The sequence below is a fragment of the Poeciliopsis prolifica genome, unplaced genomic scaffold (genome assembly GCF_027474105.1).
Source record: "Poeciliopsis prolifica strain line A6 unplaced genomic scaffold, Auburn_PproV2 SCAFFOLD005, whole genome shotgun sequence".
Taxonomy (NCBI): Eukaryota; Metazoa; Chordata; class Actinopteri; order Cyprinodontiformes; family Poeciliidae; genus Poeciliopsis; species Poeciliopsis prolifica.
Genome location: NW_026562380.1, coordinates 15,327,913 through 15,348,855, shown reverse-complemented (window position 1 = coordinate 15,348,855; position 20,943 = coordinate 15,327,913). Strand labels below are relative to the sequence as shown.

Here is a 20,943-nt window from a genome sequence, read left to right as displayed (position 1 = left end):
TCCGTGTTCAAAAGCAGGATTTTGATTATCTTTTTGCAACTTCTTCTCTCTCCTCTTTCATTCTGCTCCCCATTCATGAGCAGAGTGAGCATAGCTGGCCTCCAAATAGTGGACAGAAGCATAGGCAGCCATTTAAATTTTATTAGCCCTCCCTTCCTCACTGTGCAAACTCACACTTCCGCGTGTATTTGTTCAAGAGCATTTCCACAGACGCTGATATGCACATCAGCTGAACCCACATGCCTGCACACGCAGGCATTAATATAGGCTCTCACACACACGCAGATGCAGGCATGCACACGGGGGTCCCACGGCGGCTGGTGCGCTGCGCTGTGCTCCAGGATTGGATCATCAGCCAGCTGTGAGTTGGACAGCCCAGGATCTGTCCTAATCCCCAGCACTCTGTTCACAGTGCCTCGTGTGTGCGCACACACTCGCTCCAGTCCCGGCCCCAGCCCAGCAGAGGGCTTTACAAAGTTTGGTTTGTTTGTTTGCTCCAGTCTTTCTTTACTTTCTTTCCTCCTTTTCTTGCTTCCATCCGGCCTCGTACCTTCCCTTTTTTGTGTTCGCACATCCCAAAGGCTGTCCTGAAAAAGTGACCAGCATAAGTTCTGTCCCCGCACATGCCAGATAGAAACGAGTGGTGGTTGTGCATTTGCATGCGTTAGCGATTCATGGCTGGCGCCCTACTTTGGTTCAGGATAAGTTCAGTATCTGGGAGGCACCAAATCTTCCACTAGTTCTGTTATCCCCATGAAATCAGGCATTCATGTTCATGAGAGTGACAGCAGAGAACAGAGCTGGTCAAAAACATTACTAGGATGGTTACTCTAACCAAACATAAGGGTCAGGGCTCCAGTAAAAACAACAATTCATAAAATTTCATTCACTGATATAGAGCTGCAAAACAAACTTGCCAATGAAAGTCTAATGCTAGTAAAGTACATGGATCTAGATTAATGAAACTTGTCTGACATTGGGAAATATGCATATTTCGGATTATGGATAGCTAGAACATATTAAAATCTTTAGCTTGAGTGTAAGTTCATATGGTGATGATGGAAATGAAGAAATCGACATGATTGGTCATTTGAGGAGGAATAGATCAGGAGCAATGTTTTTTAGCAGCTTGGCAACCTAAAAAGTCTGCACTCTACCTGTGGTTTTGGATGCACAGTCTGTCTGTAACGGTGACAAATAAACATCTGCCACAACAACTGTCATTGCAAAGGATAAATTCTGGCAACATTCAGATACGTGATGTAATTCCTACTTCAGTGCCGACCGGCATTGTTTTACTGATGTGCATGTGTGTGCCAGGCTTCTCATTCCTGAAACATAGAAGTAGTGAATGGAAGCAGCAGAAATTCCTCTCTTTTTTTCACGTAACCAATCTGCACTTTACACTGGAGGGTTCTTTTTGGTTTTTAAATGTATTTTACCAGACAGGACAGATGAGGAAGATTTTTATTTACAACTTCTGCCATGTGAAAACGAGACCTTTTGACTGAAACGGCTATAAGGTCTTTCCTTCGAAAGAACAAACGTCTTATAAAATGAAGTGGTTTTAACATTAATAAATGTTTATATCACATTTTCCCTATTTGAGCTCCTCACTCTGCACCTTGCCTTTAACGTTTTACCCATTTATACTTTTGTTTTTAATGTTACAAACTTATTAATCGCTCATGTCTAAAGATATAAAAAGTGTATTTTTGCTACTTCAGATTCAGGTTGAACTAGACTTGTGCCCTTCAAACAACATACTAAAACAGCCATTTTATTTTTATGTTTTGCATAAAAAATAAAAATTATGAAGTTCTGAAAGCAGAAATTACATTCAAGGTTTTATTAAGATGTCCTTCTCCTGTTGTAATAAAATGTCATTGATTATACCCTTTCCCACTTTGATGTCACAACGTTTTATCAAAGAGTAAAACAACTTGGTTAGCTGTTTGATTTGTGATTAACCATTGAAGTTGATATGACGATGATGATATTGATAATTATGTAGTTTACTAAAGAAAGAATTGAAAAGACAAACAAAATGACAATTTGAGATGGAAGTAATTTTTGTATTTCTGTTCTTCTCCCTGAGACTAAGATGGACACTCAGAGACAGTCTTAGAGACAGATCTCGTGACCATCTGCTGCGACCCTCATGTACAAAACTTTGCAGAACTCGATTAAACATGCCACGCTGCTCCTCACTCTGCACCTTGACTTTGTTCTCATTTCTCTCCCCCTCCTCAGTTCCGACTCGTGACAGCGAGGCCTGGAAAGGCGGTGAATCGAGCTGAGTGTGTGTGCGAGGGCGGAGAAGTGTAAATGAGGAAGGTGAGGCAGCAGATGCCTCGTCCCGCCAGAGGCTCGCTTTGAGCAGCGAGCGAAATCTGGGCGCGACAAAACTGCTGCAAACCAACTCCGCGGGAGGCACTTGTCCAATCACGGCCCGGAATAAAAGGGCCGGGGCGCCATGCGGACTGCAGCCACTCAGGAGGAGCGGGGGCCATAATGAACCTCCGAGGCCTGCCAGCGAATGCTCACACATTTGAACACGCCATTGCTCTTGCTACCTGGCATTAACAGTGTCTAACCTCTGTCACCACGTGCAGACATGCACTGCCTTCTGCAGCAACTCTGTGTGTGTGGGTGTGTTTGCGTGCACATTCTCAGAGCACGGTTGCGTGTTGACGTGTGTGTTTGCGAGCAGTTTGATGAGTTTGTGTGCATCTCTTTGGGGGAATGTTATGTGTTGATACCTCTGGGCTACACCTGTGTCTGTGAAGTTTAATGTGTGTGTGTGTGTGAGAGAGAGAGAAATGGCAGCGGGGCAGTGCCAGGTACAGGGCTCGTTGTGTATCTCTGTGTGTGTGTTTATGGCCGTGTGTGCTTCTCTGGTCGGCGGCCATGTTGTTGGGTAGCAGATGGCACCATGGTTGGCAGGGGAGGGGCTGCTTAGCACAACTAATCAGACAGTTACGGATAGGGCAGCTGGGAGGGCTGTGGGCCAGCCGTGTGCGCGTATGTGTGTGTGCACCGCAGAGTGGCATGATGTTGACAGTGGTGGGCCCGTTGGCCCGGTGACGAGACCTTGCTGCGTTCTTCCCTCCTCGCTGTCAGAGTGCCCTCTCTGCCATCCTGCTCCTCACCTCCCTCCATCTCTCCGCTTCTGTCTGTCTCACTCAATCTGTTGAGACCTACTTATGTTTTTAAATAATATTTTTTATTGCTTTGATTCTGTCGTGGTTGGTGACTGTCTGACTTGTTTGTGGACTTGGCTTATCGCGCGACTAAAACCTTTGTCATTTATTTGTGGAAACCAGTTTAAGGCCAATATAAAAACTTATGTTCTTCAAAGTCTTTATAAATATCACATAAATATACATGTAAAAAGAATAAATGGTCCAGGAATAATAAAAAAATCAGTCTTGCGGTTTAAACGGTTCCTACTTCTGATTTTACCATCATTCTGGAAGCGCTAAACTTTAAGCTTGTATCATGCTGCATTTGTTGTATCTTGGATGTTGGTCCTTAAAACTTTTGATGGAAACTTGCCTCCAAAACTTCAATATTTTACCCAGCCTTGGGCTGTGATGATGCATCTGGTCAGAGAGAATAAACAATGCATAAAATTGGGTTTAGGGGTGCTTGGTATATCGCCACTAACATAGATGTCGACCAATAGGCAGCAGGTGCGCGGGTGTTATTGGTCAGGACCTGAACACACCTTCCATAAAGTTTCCCTTTGGAATCATGAGACATTTCTTTGTCTTTTTCCTGTACTGCTACAGCCCTTTCACTTTTCTCCCCGCTCTTGCAAGCTTTGTGTTGTACATTGTTGCCTTTCTCGCTTAATACACACACTTACTGAATTTGTGTCCAAACCTTTCAAGTTCACTCGTTTCAGATTCAGTAGTTGCGCTTCTCTTTAAGTGCGAAGACTCTCAGAATGAGTTGTTGTCATCTGGCCGTCCGGTGGGGCCGGGTAACGAAACAATAGACAGATCGCTGACTGTGAGACCTCAGGCAACGTGGAGGCAAATCTGTCGGCTACAACTGTTGCCACCCCAGCCAAGTGTGCCTTGGGACACTGGCCTACATACACACACTACTGCTGAAAGAGAAAGAGAGCACCAGCCCTCTGTCATGTATCTACTGCTGTCTTCACCTGATTCTCTGCTTGCCTCTTTCTTTTAGATCCCTCTTTATGCTACACCTAGTTTCCGCCAAGGTTGATTGTTTTTAATATATATATTTTTCAGTTTATTCGGAGCTATGCAGGAGTTTGAAAGGATTCCACTGTTTCCATTATATGGCATATTCATGGATTTTAAATAATTGCTGTCTGTATGTGTGTGTGTCATCTGGTCAACTTCGGGCCTTCACACACCCCTGCTGTGTGGGTGGCAGCATCAGTGGCTTTACACAGTGCCCACTGCCCAGTAGGCACAGCTTTCATCCAACATGACAGAACCTCTCTCTGCTCCTCCTTTCCCCTCATTGCTTTCTTTTATCACTGTCACTCTCTTACCTCATTCATCTCTCTCTTTTTTTTTTTTAGCTTTTTATGGCTTTTTATCTTTCATATAGCATCTCTTTGCTTGTATTTTGTTTAAACCATTGCCTTCGGTCTTCAGCCTTCTCTCCGTTTCCCTTTACGGCCACAGCAGTAACCAGGTCTCATGCTTTGGATTGTGGTGTCTCCATCATCTGGTTGTACCAGGAGATGCTCAGAGGAAGGAGCAAAACTCAAGACACAGAAAAGTCAACAGAAAGGCAGGAACTGGAGGAGGTAATCCATTCGGTAGGGAAAGGAAAGACAATATGGAAAAGTTAAACGGAAACTGAAAAACTAGGAAAGAACAGAGGGTTTTTAAAAGATTATCTATTGCCTTCATATAACCTTTGTAATAGTAAAACACAAAGTCTAAATCATTTCTAAAAAAGAAAACATTTATTGAATTTTTGATAAAAATACCAAATACAGTAATTTTTCAAAGAAATGTAGTCAGTCTAAGCAGTCAGGTTTGCAGAATATTAAGGATTTACGAGTGCTTTGAACCTCAAAAATAAGTGAATATAGGAAATATAAATTGTTTATTTAATTTTGAGACTGTGTTTCTTATACAGTTAATTTCAGCTTGATTCAGTTGTGTTCGTTTCAAATAATTTATTTTGAAAGCGTCAACTTGCAACAAGGATAATCTCAAGACTCTTTTAAAGAAGGTTCAGTCATCATGCAGACCTGGAAGAATTTGAATCAGACCACATTAGGACTTCATGATGATGATAAAACATTTGATTACTATACTATTACTCACAGATCACCACCAAGCAGGTCTCATGCTAGGTGTTAACCAAGCATGAGACCTGGTTAACACCAGGAAAAACAACCATCCAGACTCATAAATCTAATACCAATTTACAGCTTTATGGTTCTGTACTGCAGGAGGAAACCCAAGTACCCAGAAAGCACAATAAAAGAACATGCAAACTTTATACTGAAATAGCGCAGATTGGGATTTGAACCCAGGACCTTTTTGCTGCAAGTCAACACTGTTAACAACTTTGCCACTGCACATATGAACGTCAACTTAACGTACAATATTTACCTACTTTGGACCAACAAATACTTTGTTTTTGTCCATACGAGATCTCGCCTGTTTCAACGACACTGAATGCATGTTGCAACCTTTTAAGGACACGCTGTTTGTATTGCATTTAAAAAGAAAAGTTACTTTCTGACACTTGAGCAACAAAACTAATTAAAATAATTGGCCTAGGAGAAATTGGCAGAAGGCTTGAAAGGAAAAAATGCGGGGTAAGTTAGCAGACTGAAATGGTGCCTGTGCCTTCCTGCTGGTTGGCCCCATTATCATGACAGTTTGGGAAGGTGAGGTGTGTTTCAGACATTATTACTGATGTCTCAGGTGTGAAGTAAATTTCAACACAGCTGAAACGCGCTCAGTACTGCAGAGTATTTGTTTGTTTTTCTTAATTATGTTTTTTGTTCTTAATTATTAAATCAAATTCTTTTCTTTTATCCATGAGTTTGAAGGGTAGTAAATTATTTTCATAATCAGTAGAAATGAGGTGACGTTTATCCATTCTACAAAATACGCCTTTTAGAATGACAACATTGACACTTCAATTGAAATGAAATAATTATGTTGTGACTAAATCTGTTACTCAGAACACAGATTTGTTTTAATGATAATAACAAAAAAAAAATCAACAAACAAGAAACCTGGTAAACCTAGGGGACAGAGAACGAATAGTGAGTATTATTAGCTGATTAAATGTCTTTATCCGTTCAAGTCTTATCAATGCATCTCTTCCTCTGAAATGTTCTGCAACGTTTTAGACATAATTTGTAGCTCCAAATCTCTGAATGAAGTTTAAGAAAATGTTTCAAAAGAGGAAGACCTTTGAGGTCTAGCAGGTTCCAATACCAGAAATCCTCAAGCAAAGGCTTTACTATTGGCCCAAACTTTAAGTCACCTCTCAATGAACCGGACTGGGTTCCTGGACCTGTGGTTTTGAACTGTCCGTTTCTCGGGTCAGTGGATGAGACATGCTGGCACAAAACCTGCTCGATCTGGCCTCAGGTCTCTGCAGAGAATCACGGGACATTTGTTGGTTTCTCTCTTTTGAGTTCTGAACTAAAATTAATAAAAGTTGTAATAATAAGATGGATTTTGTCTCTGTCACTGGTAGAGAAAGAAAAACAAAACTGTAAAAAATATTTTGACTTACATTCACAGTTTTATAACTGCTCCAGTCATAAACAACAAATAATGTGGTAAACGTTATATCAGGTCAATCTGAGGTTACAATAAAGGCTTTCTGCAAGGGCTTGTCACGTGAATGCAAAAATCTAGTTTTTGTTTTTTTTCTTTGAGTGTCCAAATTGCTACAATATAACCTAATTAATGAGTACTTTTTGCATAAATCTGACCTTCAACATTTCCACATATGTTAACCACAACCCTCTCCGCAGGGCACAGATTTGACATTGACGTTGAGTCCGGCGTTCTGGATTGGGTCGGTGTGGGAGCATATTGTACGTATGCTGCGTGTTTATTTTTAAAATAATCACAGATGCCTGCGCTGCCAGGCTGCTTCTCTTGTGTTAAGACCATCAGTCGCCTGTGCCAATTAAGATTTTTAAACTTCTCTGTTTTGTGACTAGATGAGATGATGACAGAGGCCAATCAGCAACTAATTACTTCAATCTAGAGCTGGGCTCCTCTCTGTGAGAATGTTTGTCTCTGTTTGCTGCTTCCCCCGTGTAAATGCCCACAGCCGTTAATAAGCGCCGAACTGCATTTTAAGACGATCAGATTTGCAGCATTGTCCAAAGTTTCAGGGTGGAGATAATAATTAACAGTTGCAATTTTCTGCCTTTTTTTTTTTTTTTGGTGGGGGGGGCAAAATTGGCTTACCACTAACCTTCATGACAGCAGGGGGGGGAGATGGGCCTTTAGCGTTCCTTGAAGAAGAAACGAAGCTCGGGCCGCCCGCTGTAAACAAAGTTGACTTGCTGACAGATGGATTGAATGACAGAGAGGCTAACCGAGCCAGGAGCGGGCCTGGCAGCATTGCACCGAGCAAAGAGGGAGGGAGACGAGGGGAGGGGAAGAGGTGGCCAACAGGAGAGGAGGTGTGAACAGGTGCAGGGCCGCTGAAGGAAGAACCAGCAGATGGAGAGAGACACAGCCAGTTTAGTTACAGGAAAAAAAGGGTGGGAGGAGAATGAGGAGGGAGCGATGGAAACAGCAGAAAAACTAGATCAGGCATACATGGAGACGCTCTGGATGGATAGATGGACAGATAGGTAGAATTAAGAACTGGGCACGCTGCAGACAGGCTCTCAGGCTCCATCCAGCTCCGCCTGTATTTGATTTGTCTGTTTAATTTGGTGGAACAGCGACATGAAGAGGGGAAAAAAAAAAAAAAAAGCACAGAGTGATTGATTTACATCACCCAGAGGTCTAATGAAAATGTGCTAAAACGCACCGAGGTGTTTGCAACCAAGAAAGGAAAAAAAAAATCAAAAATGACACATGGGTTTTCTTTTACACAAAATAATTCAGATGTTTATTGTGTGCTGCTTCACAGCGAACGCTCAATATGTCGCTGTATTTCCTCTGCCGTGCTCTTATTATTGTTGGCAGAACCAGAAGACAGGCCTTCACAAGGCCTCTGGCTAATCATGTCTCAGTTACCAAAGCGAACAGGCACACTCGCATACTGCAAGCAGAAAGCATCTTTGTAGTTTTGCACCACAAACTGTTGAATATGGATGCAGGTCTGACTGACGCAGTCCACCACAGATAGCTGCAGTGGCGCTCGGCAAGAATGAATCATCATTGTGGTTTAAGATCAAACAGATGTGGTTTTATACTACACGAAACACTTCACCACAGGAGTATTAGCTGTCTCGTTTTATTTTGAAGAGTATCAAAGTTACGAAACTGGATCCTATAATGCTTTGGAATGGGTCCAGCCTGTGTATCTTTACATTTTGTCACGTCTCAAGCACAAACTTTGATTTGTTTTATGTGGTAGACCAGCACAAAATAATGCATAATTGTAATTTTGAAGAAAAAGGATACATGGTTCTCAGTTTATAATTTTACCAATTGAAATTTTAAATGTTTGTATTCATTTATCTTCAGCCCACTGGTAATTTTTTAATTCATCAGTTTCAAGCATTTTACTAAATGTCTCCAGCAGTTTTCCACATTTAGACAGCAAATTTTGGCCCATTTTATTTTTTAAAATATCTCAAGCTTAGCTAACAATAATTTTTGAGTTTTGCGCAATCAGAGCAACTTTACTGCATGTTAAACAAAAAAATCTACAAATTGCAAGTAGGACTTCTTTGGAGTTTCTCCATCTCAGAGCACAACCAATAGAAGTTTCACCACTGATTCTCCTACCTGAACTGTGGATGTATGCAGCTCCTCCAGAGGTACCACTAGCCTTAGCTGCTTCCTGAATTATTGCCTGGGTACGTTTAGATTTCTCAGATTCTTCTGACTGAACTCACCATAATCATCAGGATCCGAGACAGTTGTTTTTTGTTGCTGTGAACAAAACTTGTGTTTGAGTTGTAAGCTCAGTTTACAGCCTGTTTATCGTCATTTTTATTTCTCACCTGTTAGTGTGGAGCAAGAGAAGCCACAATGAATATGCATTCATTTGATTAACCGTTTCTGTTGATTTGCAATCGCATACTGAAGAAATTATTGTTTAGTGTTGCAACTTAACACATTCTTAATGTAACTTCCTGGTTTATCTGATTTATATGGAACCAAGGGGGTAGGCTGCGCCAGCTGCTCCTCCACTCTGCATGGACAAGCAGGATAGACGATGGATGTTTCACTCTCCAGACTTTATTCTTGATTAAGACTCTAGAATGCAACCAAGTTTCTCAATTATGCAACTAAAAAAAAAAAAAACGTGGCTCCACAAATGCAACCAGTCCATTGAGGAAAATCAAAAGTCTCTGCAAGACTGAAAGACCTTCCTTCGGTTCAACAACAGAGCAACCCAATCACAGAGCAGTATTTTTATAAGTTACACATTGCAGCTGCAAAACACTTTAGGCACTTTTCCAGTGAGTTATTAGTCTCGTACAATCCTGCTTCAAATAAAGAACTTTTTTGGTAATAAAACATTTACCTCACCTTGCACCTAACTTCTGTGCTGCTTTTTGGTTCTCATGAGACCAAACACTCACCAAAAATACATCTTGATTCAAACGTCTAGTTGTGGATTTTGCCAATATTTTGTCACAATACACTGTTAGATGGTGATTGTAGTTGCCAAGTAAAGCACTGCAATTGCTATTTTATTCCTATTCCCACACAGAATAAAGTTATCAAAGCTCACAAGCTGTGGTTTAAAGAGCCTGTATTTACAGTCGGATGCTCCAGTCCTGGTTTGACAGAAGTGTTATAGATTTAGATCTATGATAGTTGAGATAGTAACTTACTTTGCCTCTTAATCCGAAGTTGGAATTCAACATTCAACATGTTCTTTAATGATTGGTGCAACCCACTGACAATCCAGTCCAACAACATGAATATTTTGCACTTAAATATCCACAATGTTATGAAAGCTGATGGAAAAATCAGGCGATTTTTTTTTCCTTGTCATTTAATCCTGAATTCTGTGTGCTTGTACCTGAGTGAGTGTAGCTGGAGGTCGGGGTGTCTGGCATCGGCAACTTTCTTCTGATTCCTCCAAGTCCACCGTCTGAGTTTAATTTGTGCTCGTCCTTTAATGAACCGCGGCATTTGGTGGGTTCTGGCGTGAGATGCCGGCTTCACCATGGGGTGCAGCAAACTCTGCGCTTGGTCAGGCCCTGGCTCCCCACATCTAATGGGCAACAGCTTGAATAGTGCCCACTTAAGCAGGCTGTGTGGACTGGGCTCCCTTTTTTTCTTCCTCACGGCTCCAGCCAGCTAGCCGGCCAGCCGCCGCCTCTGCCACCTCCCACTTACCCAGCAGCCACTGTACCTGGCTGCAGCCCCAGAGCCATTCCAGCCTACCTTAGGCCGCTGGCCCATGCAGCTCCCGCCATACTTATCAAGCTGTCCTGCAGTGCAGCGGGCCATGCATATACAAACAGGCGCAGCTATCTGCTAACTGAACATTCAGTCTATTGCCTCATAGGCCCAAACAAGTTCCAGAGACCATTCACCAATTAACTGGCTGGCAGATTATCGCCCAAGGAGATCTGAGCAGCTCCAGCCCTCCGTATCCAGCCTCTGCTCACGCCGGCGCCCCAAACACCTGCTCCAGGTTGGCTTCCCGCTGACACCTCTCCTTTTGCTGCCTGTTTTTTATGCGTTCATTTGGTGGTAGCCATTTTGTGCTTACTTTTAATTGGGTGAGCAGAATGGCGTGGGCTGCCTAAACCACATTAATTTGATTTACTAACTTCAGTTTGAATTTAAGTCAAGTTAAAGTCGATCCAGCCCCCCCACAACCCCCCGCTGTTCCCCTGTACTCCAACCTAAAGAAGTAGACCTTTTAATCTGTTTATCCTGTGTGTCCTCTTTGCCTCACAAGGTAATGGAGCGAAGCATGAGCAACCAGATGCCAAATGTTTAGCTCTCTTGTCTTTTTTGCTTCCCTATCTTCAGTTTTTGTCACCCTCCTCTTCATCACCACCACTCTATAGCTGACTGCTGGAACTTTCTGGCGATCTGTCTGATGCTAATTGGTGGGTAAACAGGTCTGGTGTGAGCTCCCCCTCCGCCCCCCTGTTCCTGATCGCACACATACACACACGCTAGCTCGTCGTACACGCACACATAGACGAGCACACGGCCCCCTGGAACCTCTTGCAGGACCAAATGGCTGGCAATGCCTGCCCGCCGTCTCCCGCTGAGCCCTGGTGTGCGCTTTGGTGGCTCAGGCTGCTGTTCAAGCCCAGCGGGGGTTCATACGCTCACACTCATACGCGTACAGACACACACAGTCTCCTTGTGTCCCCTGCACACCCGCCACCCGCTTTCACACCCCAGACAGCAGGACAGCAGGAGAACACACACACACACACGAAGGAACAGACAGACGCGGTCACTTTAGAGATACAGGCCAAGCGCTGTAGGGGAGAAAAGTTTTCACTTAAACTGGAGAATTCTCTCTTCATTAGCGCCTTTGGACTTCAGGAAGAGTTCTGTTTATTTGTTCGTTTTTTGTGTGTGTATGTGTTGTGTTTTTTTTTTTTTTGCCTCCTATCTTTGTAGTTTTTCTTCTCTCTCTTTCTTTGTCTGTCTCTCTGTTGTGTCAAATGCGATTGGACTTAGTTGAACGATAAAGTTTGATTCAAGCAGGAACAGAATGCTACCCTGGTTTGGATCTTACCTGCTCGGTCCGGATGATTAAAACGGTTTGAATGAAACCAAGAATGTCTGCTGCTCAGTCAGTAGGTTCTGAACTGACTTGTGTCGAATATGTCAGGAGTTGATTGTGCTGCGGTTGCATGCATGAAAACGAAATCCTTCCATAATAGGATTATAGAAGGATTTTTTTATCAAGTTTTCAGCCTTGGCTTTGAACCGCTGCAATAATTCAAACTAGTCTGCAGTAAAACAGAGGTTTATGTGTCGCAGACAGCAGCTATGTCTCCCATGGGTCGCCAGGCTGGCGGCAGCGTTCAGCCCCTCCTGTGTCATCTGCCCTCTCCTCCTCCATCATCCTCTTCCTCACTCTTTTCTGCACTTTCCTATAACTTGTTTCAGAAACATGAGTTTAGCACAGCTTTCAACTAATGTTGTTTAAAAACTTTGTGATTGCAACCAGTGAAGACTTTCTAACAATCTAAGCCTGATTTTATTTAATCTGATAAACCAACACACAGTCGTTCACGGTTGAGAAGCAGAATGAAGAGGTTAAATGGTTTTGGAAATGAAAATGCTAAAAAATTGTGAAGAGTCATTTGCATCCCTTACACTTTGCCCCAAAATGCCATCTAGTCCCCTCAAAATTTTTTTTACAAGTCACCTAATTAGTATATTGTTTATTTTACAATTCATATTGAGCTTTACAGAGTCTGCTAGTTTACTGCTGATACAGTTTCTGGAATCGTTTGGACTTTTTTTCTCTACCAGCTTTTAATCCTAGAGACGATGATATTTACACTGCTTGTAAAATATTTAATCTCACTTTGATTAAATTTAGAGCAACAATTTTGTTTTTGCCTCAAATTCTCAATTTTATTTACCTCTGAACTTTGACTGGGCCATTCTTATACAGTACTTTTTGAGCTGAACCATTACAACTCTGATCCAGCCTCACGTCTTTTGCAGGTTTTCTTCCACAATTGCTCGACATGTATCTCCAGATCCATCTCTATTCCAACTTTGAGCAGCTTGTTTATCTAAAGAGATGCATCCCAGAGCATTGTGCTGCAGTCACAAGTTTTTTTATGCCTCGCATTGCAAATTTAGGCAAAAATACACTTTTGGTTTTATATAACGCTTTCTTCCACTTCCCAATTATGTCCCTCTAAAACACATATACTTCAGTTGAATAAAATGGGAAATGTTTTTAGTTTAGATTTCAAGTTAAATTGACTTAATTATGTTTTAACCTATTATGACTATTTTGACTATTAGGTTTTTTGTTAATAATTAGATCTGGTCAGTGTTGTGGAACCAAGTAGCATCAGATACTTCACACATTTATAGTTTTGGATCAATACATGTATGTCCTTTCTGGTTTTTTTCCGCAGTTTAATCGCCACGATGTGATTGTGATGTGAATCCAATCATGTTCGATTTCACTGATTTCTTCCTTTTAGTTGTGACACCATCATGCTTTTAGTCTTTAGTCTGAAGTTTTAATGATGAGATGTGGGTTTTTCAAGGTTAAAAAGTGCATTTGATGCACCTTCATGTGGCTGATGCTAGGAGAACATTAACTGTTGGTGTTTTTGTGCGTTTCTCCTCAGACAGGACAGAGAGAGTGCGGAGCGGGCTCACGCAGAGGAAATGGCGTCCATCACCCTTTCAGCGCGGGAACGGGAGAAGGAGCTGGGTGTCATGCTGCAGAAATCAGAGGCTCAACAGCTGCAGAGAGGTCAGTGCTTCAATGCTCAGGTTTTACGCTCCATTTTCTTTCCATTTCTTTACTATTATCCAATAACTTTGAGTGTTAGTTCTTAAACTTTTTTCTCTCAACTTGGCATCATCTCCAGTCTTATTTGCCTTATCCTCACCATGCCTTTTTCATATTACACTTTACTGCTTCGTGTTAGTTTTCAAATAGCTTTCACATGTATAACACTCCTGTCACATTTTGTTTAGCTTTGTTTTGCACAGTTTTCAGTCGGTGAATATATTACTGTTAGCAACAGATTGGCAGATGCTCAACTACTTGATGCTACAACATTTCCACTGCTGCTGTAGGCTGGATAGAAGTAAATAATAATGATGATTAAATGCTAAATGTCGAACATCTGAATATAGATACACATATGCCTTTATGGAGATTATAAGGCAGGTGGAAAGTGGGCGTGAATCTTCACATATGGCTGCATTTCAAGGTTTTCAGTGACAAACCACACTTTGTAAAATCTTGACTTTTTACCCACAGGTTTCTCTGTAAATGTGCATTTTGAGCAAATATTCTGTCATAACCTTGCATTAGAGTCAGAATAACATAACCAAAAAACTGATTGGATATTTAACAAATCTGTCAAATTATAATATTGATCGATATCTGAGGGGCTGATATTGTTCGACTGAACTGATCATTTTGTAAATATTTAACTATACACCATTATACCGCAATGGCTTTTTCTTGACATTGGAATGTTTCAGATCCTCAAACAAACTTGAATATTACACAAAGTTAACCTGAACAAATAAACTGTGACGATCATTTATTCAAGGGGAAAAAAGGTACCCAGAACTTTGACTAGGCTAATCAAACGTCTTCATTTTTTCATGTTTTGAAGGTCCAATCAGAGGTGGACTTGGTGACATGTTTTGGATCATTGCTTTGCTTTTAAAGACAAAGTGTGCAGAAAGTTTAGGTAACAAACTGATGATTACATATTCTACTTTAAGATATGTGTGGTAAAACCTGAGTTCAAAGTCAATGATGAAAGGTTTTTCTGGTCCTGATGCAGCAAAACAACCCCAGACCATCATACCACCACCACCATGTTTTACTGCTTGTATGATGATATTTTGCTGAAATATTATTAGTTTACTGCCTGGTCCACCAGGACCTGGCACCTTAAAGATGTTGCAGCGTTTAACCACAATGTTGTGACACATGTACTCACATTAGATAAGAGCATTTGCCTTACTGTGAGAGCTGGACTAAAACAGGAACCAGAGCAACCTTGAGCCGGCCGCCCTGGAGATTCATGGCTTCCATCTCCTCCGGAAGGAGATCCCAGCAGGGCAGATCTTTGCTGGAACAGGATCTTAAATCTTCCACTACAATATGTAGTGGAATAAATTCCAGCTGAGTTGAAGTGACCTCAAAAAGATTAGGACAAGAAAAAAAAAGAAAGACAGAAGAGAATAGAGTCTCTTAGAAGAGAATAAAGAGTAGCCAAGCGAAGGGAAGACGGGAAGGTGATGGGAGCGGAGCAGAGAGAGAGACCCGGCTCGGAGCTCCCTGTCTGTCTCCACAGCAGAGCTGCTGCTGTTACCACATCTGCTGTGCCATCTGGATCCCCCCACCACCCTCAAACACCCACCACCCACCTTCAACCACCCTCCCTTTCCTCGCCTATCTTATCTTTTTATTTACCTGTGGTTCTCTTCAACAACTAGGGAGCCTGCTGGTACGCAGAACAAAGATGGAGGGTATAGAGGGAAGAATGGATGGTTGGGGGGGTAAACAAAGCGTTTCTTTCTGGCGCGTGTCGGCGGCACACATGTTGTCTAAAGAGAGCTGACATCAGAGCACAGCAGGACGCTGTGGATGGGGAGGGGATGGAGGGGTGGATGTCCTTTAGTAACTCGCATCACTTCCTATCCCCATGCAGCCCAACAGACGAGCTGGATAATTAGCTTTCCTGCTCTCCAAATCCCGCCTCTTTGTCCATCCGTTTGTCCTTCCATCCGTCCGCCCCCCTCCCTTCTTCTCTGCTCCCCTCCCACCTTTTTTTTTTTTCATGTTTCTGTTTTTGAGTAAATGTGTACAGACCAACCCCTAGATGATATCAGATATTTGTCCCTCCAACCCTCCCTCCTTCACTCCCTCCCTCATTTTTCCTCTGTTTGTTTCCAGTGCCAGTTCTGCTGTGTTTCTGTGTCCCAGGGTTCTTTTTGGCCTACACATGGCAAGATATATTCAAAGCCCGCTCAGTTAATTAGCATTCTTCATACAACTTTCTGCAGCCCATGACCAAAACTTCGCTGAGTGTGTGTGTGCGTGCATGTCCGTGGGATTTTGTAGTTTTATAGCTTACCGTTCTGTAGAGTCAGAGTTCTGCAGGAGCGCTACATTGACTGAGGCTGCATGCAGATTAGAACAGCTAATGGACAAACAAAACGTCAAATTTCATTCAATTTGATTATCGTTTGTAGGAATCTTTTAACAAAACACTTCAAGCAAAGGGTCAGATTTTAGTAATGTGAAACAGTGCTGCTTTTTGGCTCAAACCAAGACTGCACGCAAAGCAAAAAACAAACATTATCTGAGTGACTTTTCAAAGTCACCTGCGTTTTTTTTTTTCTTTTTTCTTTTTTGTTTGACAGTAACAGAATGCCGAAGCAGGTGGATCATTCCCACAATCCAAACGGCAGCCATTGTTTTGTTTTTTTTCCTCTTCTTTTTAAAGAGCAGACATATGTTCGAGAGAGAAACGTAGACCGTTTCAAAGGAGCGATGAAAGCCCGGTGTTGGATTGTTCAGAAAGAGGCCCCCATGTGTGGATGAGGACGTGGCAGGAAGGCTGCAGGAAAAAGGAGGAAGAAAGCATGTTCAAACACAAATCTCGCTCCCTTTACCCTTTTCTCGCACACTTTAGATTTCTGCTCTGTCTTCAATGTACAACGGGTTCCCTCTGCATGGCGACTCCTGTTGTTTGAGCACTTTTGATGTTAATGAGAGTGTTGACAAGTGCATTTTTTGGATATCCATTAAAAGAGACATATGTATGTTGCTTTTGCTGCAGTATTCCTCACAATAGGTGTCAGTGCTTTTCTTTGGCCATAAGGTAATCCATCAGGCCGTTGTAGTTTTGTTTTTGTTTTGTTTTTTCTTTATTACGTATCAAATCTATAGCCTTTTGAAACCGAGGCATTTAGGGTTTTTTCCCCAGTTTGTAGATGTTTGCATAAAAGTAGTTTTCCAGCTGAATTAACCACAGACAAAAAAAAAAAAGAATTACATATCATTATTTAATTGAAAAAGTCAGTCGAATCATTTTTCACAGAAACAAACTTTTTACACTGCTTCATAGTGCTTGAATATGTGAAATAGAGAGTTGTAAAGTATTCCCAGGCAGTGCAGTCTATCAGTGTTTCCCCCATTTATAGCAGAGGAAAAAGACAGAGATGCTTCCCTTTTCTAATTTTCTCTTTCTGATCAACATCGTGATTTACTGTTGATCACATGACTTGTGTGATGCGAAAAAAGTGTTTCCATTGCAGTTTTGCAATAACAGAAAGTTATTTTTAGATATTGGCAAGTTTTCATGAAGCAATTTCTTTTTGTAATTCAGACCTGCACAATTTTATGCTCAGTGGAAATGTGTGATGACACATCTGGAGGATCTGTGAGAAACTATGTTACATTGTTACAAAATATAACATGATATAATACAGCTACTAATGGCTGTCCAACTCTTCAACTCCTCCTTGTGACCATAAAGGACTGTCGCTAATGCCAATTTGTTTTTAACAGTATTGTTATTCATTTTAATTTAGGATAACAGATAGATTCTTATCTTCTATTCTACATTTATACTGAATTACTGAGCCTGTTGTAACATTTTAGACATGCATCGCTTGGAGTTTGACTGCCCATTTTGGATGTTTCCTTTGCAAAGCTTTTACCTGTTGATATTAAATTCAGTCAATTCTGATTTCCCTGCAAAAACTGTTTGAAGATATAGAAAGAAATTGCTAACTTATATTAGCAATTATTTGTTAGACCCTACATTGGAACAAGTATCTTTATTTGGACTTCCTGTTAATATTGATTGATACTTTAAATATAATTTCCAAACTCAATGACTTATTTAGATTAAAATATCCATAACACGGTTACTTAACTGAGTTTCATTCAACCTTCCTGTTATCTGCCTTACATCTCGCTCTCTAACGGCTTATGAAAAACAGAAATGTGTCAACATATAGTTTTTGCTTGAACTGCTTCGTGCATTCTCTCCCTTGTGTTATTTCTGGTGCGTTCGATCAGAAACCACTTTTTCATTTTCTCTCAAGTCAAGAGCTTTTAAAATAAAAATCAGCCATTTCTGTTCCCCTCTGGTATGAATATGGCTCACGCTCCCTGTCATGCGTTTGTATCTAACAGTTTTTACCAGAGCTTGAAGCAGGTGTGTTTATGCGACTGGTTTTTAAGAGAAAAAATAGACTAACTTAATCTTTTTCGGCCATTTCCTCCAGTCGGAGAGATGGAGAATCTCATGGGTTCCCAGAATTCCCTGATCGGGAAGCTCAAAGAGGAATGCTGCAAACTTGGGGCCAAACTGGAAGAGTTGTCTCATCAGAGCAGGTCAGTGTTTCCTCCGAAACATTTATTCCCTGAATTATCCTCTCATTTCCCTCCCCACGTCGCCTGGTAACTCAGTGGCAGAAACTTTTGTTTGTCATTTTGTTTTCTGTTTCAAGGGAACAGTTGTTTGTTCTCTCACTCTGCGCTTTATTCCCTCCGTCCGTTTGACGTCCGTGTCATCATCTCACAAAATCATCATCCACCCCGGCTGTCGGGCAGAACATGTGAAAAAACTACAAACTGCTCTGCAGTCTGACCTGTTTTCTTGTTAACCTGATGCTACAATAGTCACAGCAGGCCTGCCCAGCTCTCCATCTGGACTGCCTGTGTGTGTGTGTGTGTGTGTGTGTGTGTGTGTGTGTGTGTGTGTGTGTGTGTGTGTGTGTGTGTGTGTGTGTGTGTGTGTGTGTGTGTGTGTGTGTGTGTGTGCACGTACATCAGCGCGTGTGTGTGTCTATGTACGAGCCTAACCCTGGGTCCAGTGTCCTGTCAGCTGTTGGAGCTGTGCTACACATTAGTCACATGACAGCCCTCAATCTGGCCGAGACAGACCGCACTGGCCTCACCAACCACAGGACACACACACACACACACACACAGTCTGAAGTCCAGTACTTTCTTGTGGTACACTCTGTCCTCCTTTATGCATGCTATAAAGTAATTTGTCTGTGTAGACTGTGCTGCAGCGTCTGAAGCTACAGCACAGAGCGGTGTTTGGTGCTGCAGGCTGTTTGCGCTCCTGGAGTCCAGGTCCACTCTAGCGGCTAAAGTCCAGCTGGACGGCTAAGTGAGGGCGCACCAAGACAGATGCAGCAGGACGAGCAAATAAACTCATTATTTTCAGTAGTTGGTCTCGCTGATGTTGTGTTAATCAGACTTCAGGCTGCTGGTCTGTGGGATGTGACTAAAAGCTGATTTTTAAGGGTTCAAAAGACATTTCGGATATTTTCACTGCAAAAACACAAAATCTTACCAAGTATCTGTTGGTCTAGTTTCTAGTGCAAATATCTTGGTGCACTCAAAGTAACTTTTCAACAAGACATAGGAGCTTGTTTTAAGTCATTAATTGCACATTATTGATAAAGAAGTTCGAGTTCCTTTGGTAGATTATTTGACTTATAACACATTTCCCCCATGTTATAAGTGAAATAATCTACCAGTGGCACTTCTATGTTTTTTAAACAATAGCAAGGAATTATTGACTTACAACAAACTACTATATATTTCTGGAAGTTATAAGTTAGTTTCTTTCTTATTTCAAGTTTTATTACAATATTTCCAGTCGAAACTACTTCATGAGATTTTGTGTTTTTGCAGACTAGTGCTTACCGTCTCCTGTTTTTACTCTCACTGTTATTGATAACCTTAATAAGCAATTTTATGTATTCAAAATGACAAAATAGTCTGCTGTGATTTTAAATACATTACTGACCACATTAATGTGGGAAAAGCACAAAAATACACTTGAAATATGACAAAACTAACTCATAAGTAACTTTTCTGCAAAATATTTGAGAATGTCTTAAGTTAATAATCCCTTATTATTAATAAAGAGTACTGTTTCCACTCTCATAACATGTTACTTATAACATGGGAGAAATGTCGTGTTATCAGTTAAATAATCTGCCAGTTGAACTTTTGTTTTATTTTGATCGATATTAATGGATTGTTGAATTAATGAAGGACTTATCAGGGTTTCTATTCAGCCAGAAAGTCTTAAATTTAATTTAAGGATTTCCAGGAAGTAGGAATATGAAAAAGAAGAATTGAAAATGAGAACATATTAGAAATATTACTACTGACTTTTGATTTAATGAAGCAATTCTGCACTGTATGTTTCTTTATTTTCAACATGCCTGTATGTATCGTTGCCTGTGCACAGGAGCGAGCTGGAACAGCTGGCTCTGGAGAAGCAGCTCTCGGAGGAGACGGTGAAGAGTCTGAGAGCGCGCTGCTCGGAAATGGAGGAGCAGTGTGTCCAGCATGGACGCATGCACCAGCGCATGAAGGACAGGTGTGGAAACTTTTCGCAGAACTTTCTCGCAATCACTGGAGCTGAATCTAGAGTTTGTGCTAAAGCCTCGTTTCACATCCTAACCCAGTCATGTTCAAATCTGCTGTGGGTTTTCTTTTGAAGGAACAGGATTTTGACTGTATGTTGCATGGTTTGAGTGTTCAAATGTTTAACAACTTTAACTATTTCAGAAATAGGGGAAGGATCAAAAAATTTGGAAATTATGGAAGATTTCAAATTTTGTGAGTCTTTAAGTGACCGAAGCCTTAAAAAGTGACTCATTCAAAATTGTAAAGAAACTTTTGCCAACAGAGAAACCAGAAAAATTCTTCTTTTTTTTCCAGCTGTATGAATTAGAGTATAACTTCTCCCCCACCTGTTGCTGCACACTGTTCATCATCTGGATGGACAGATGGACACTTTTTTTTCCTGCAGATGCAAAAACAAAAGTGATGGTCATTATTTAGAAGTAAACAGCAAAATACAGGCCAGCTTGTTATGTTGCCGGCGCTTCTTTATGAAGAGCAGAACTGTGAAGAATAGGTGTCAATAGATATTTCTCATATTTTGCTTAAGTTTGTGCATTAAAATAAAATTAATTAATAGACAGTAGCATTATTACAGCTGTAATATTCATTGTTTTATCATTTTGGCATCAGTAGGAATAATTGTTTCTTCTTTAAAAAAAAACAGTTCTC

At 41.3% G+C, this 20,943-nt stretch overlaps 1 protein-coding gene across 2 annotated transcripts in view; it reads left to right on the top strand.

Moving 5' to 3' along the window:
* Positions 1-20,943, top strand: part of sdccag8 (SHH signaling and ciliogenesis regulator sdccag8) — a 43,678-nt gene that overhangs the window by 8,773 nt on the left and 13,962 nt on the right. The window contains exons 15-17 of one of the 2 annotated variants that reach the window (XR_008605945.1): positions 13,478-13,605; positions 18,123-18,231; positions 20,114-20,225. Coding sequence is in view for 1 of the 2 variants with exons in the window: in XM_055029672.1 (XP_054885647.1) it covers positions 13,478-13,605; positions 18,123-18,231; positions 20,114-20,245 (369 nt within the window). In the remaining variant the exon portion in view is untranslated. Of the gene's footprint in view, positions 1-13,477; positions 13,606-18,122; positions 18,232-20,113; positions 20,246-20,943 lie in introns of those variants that run through there. The other variant, XM_055029672.1, reaches the window with a different exon arrangement.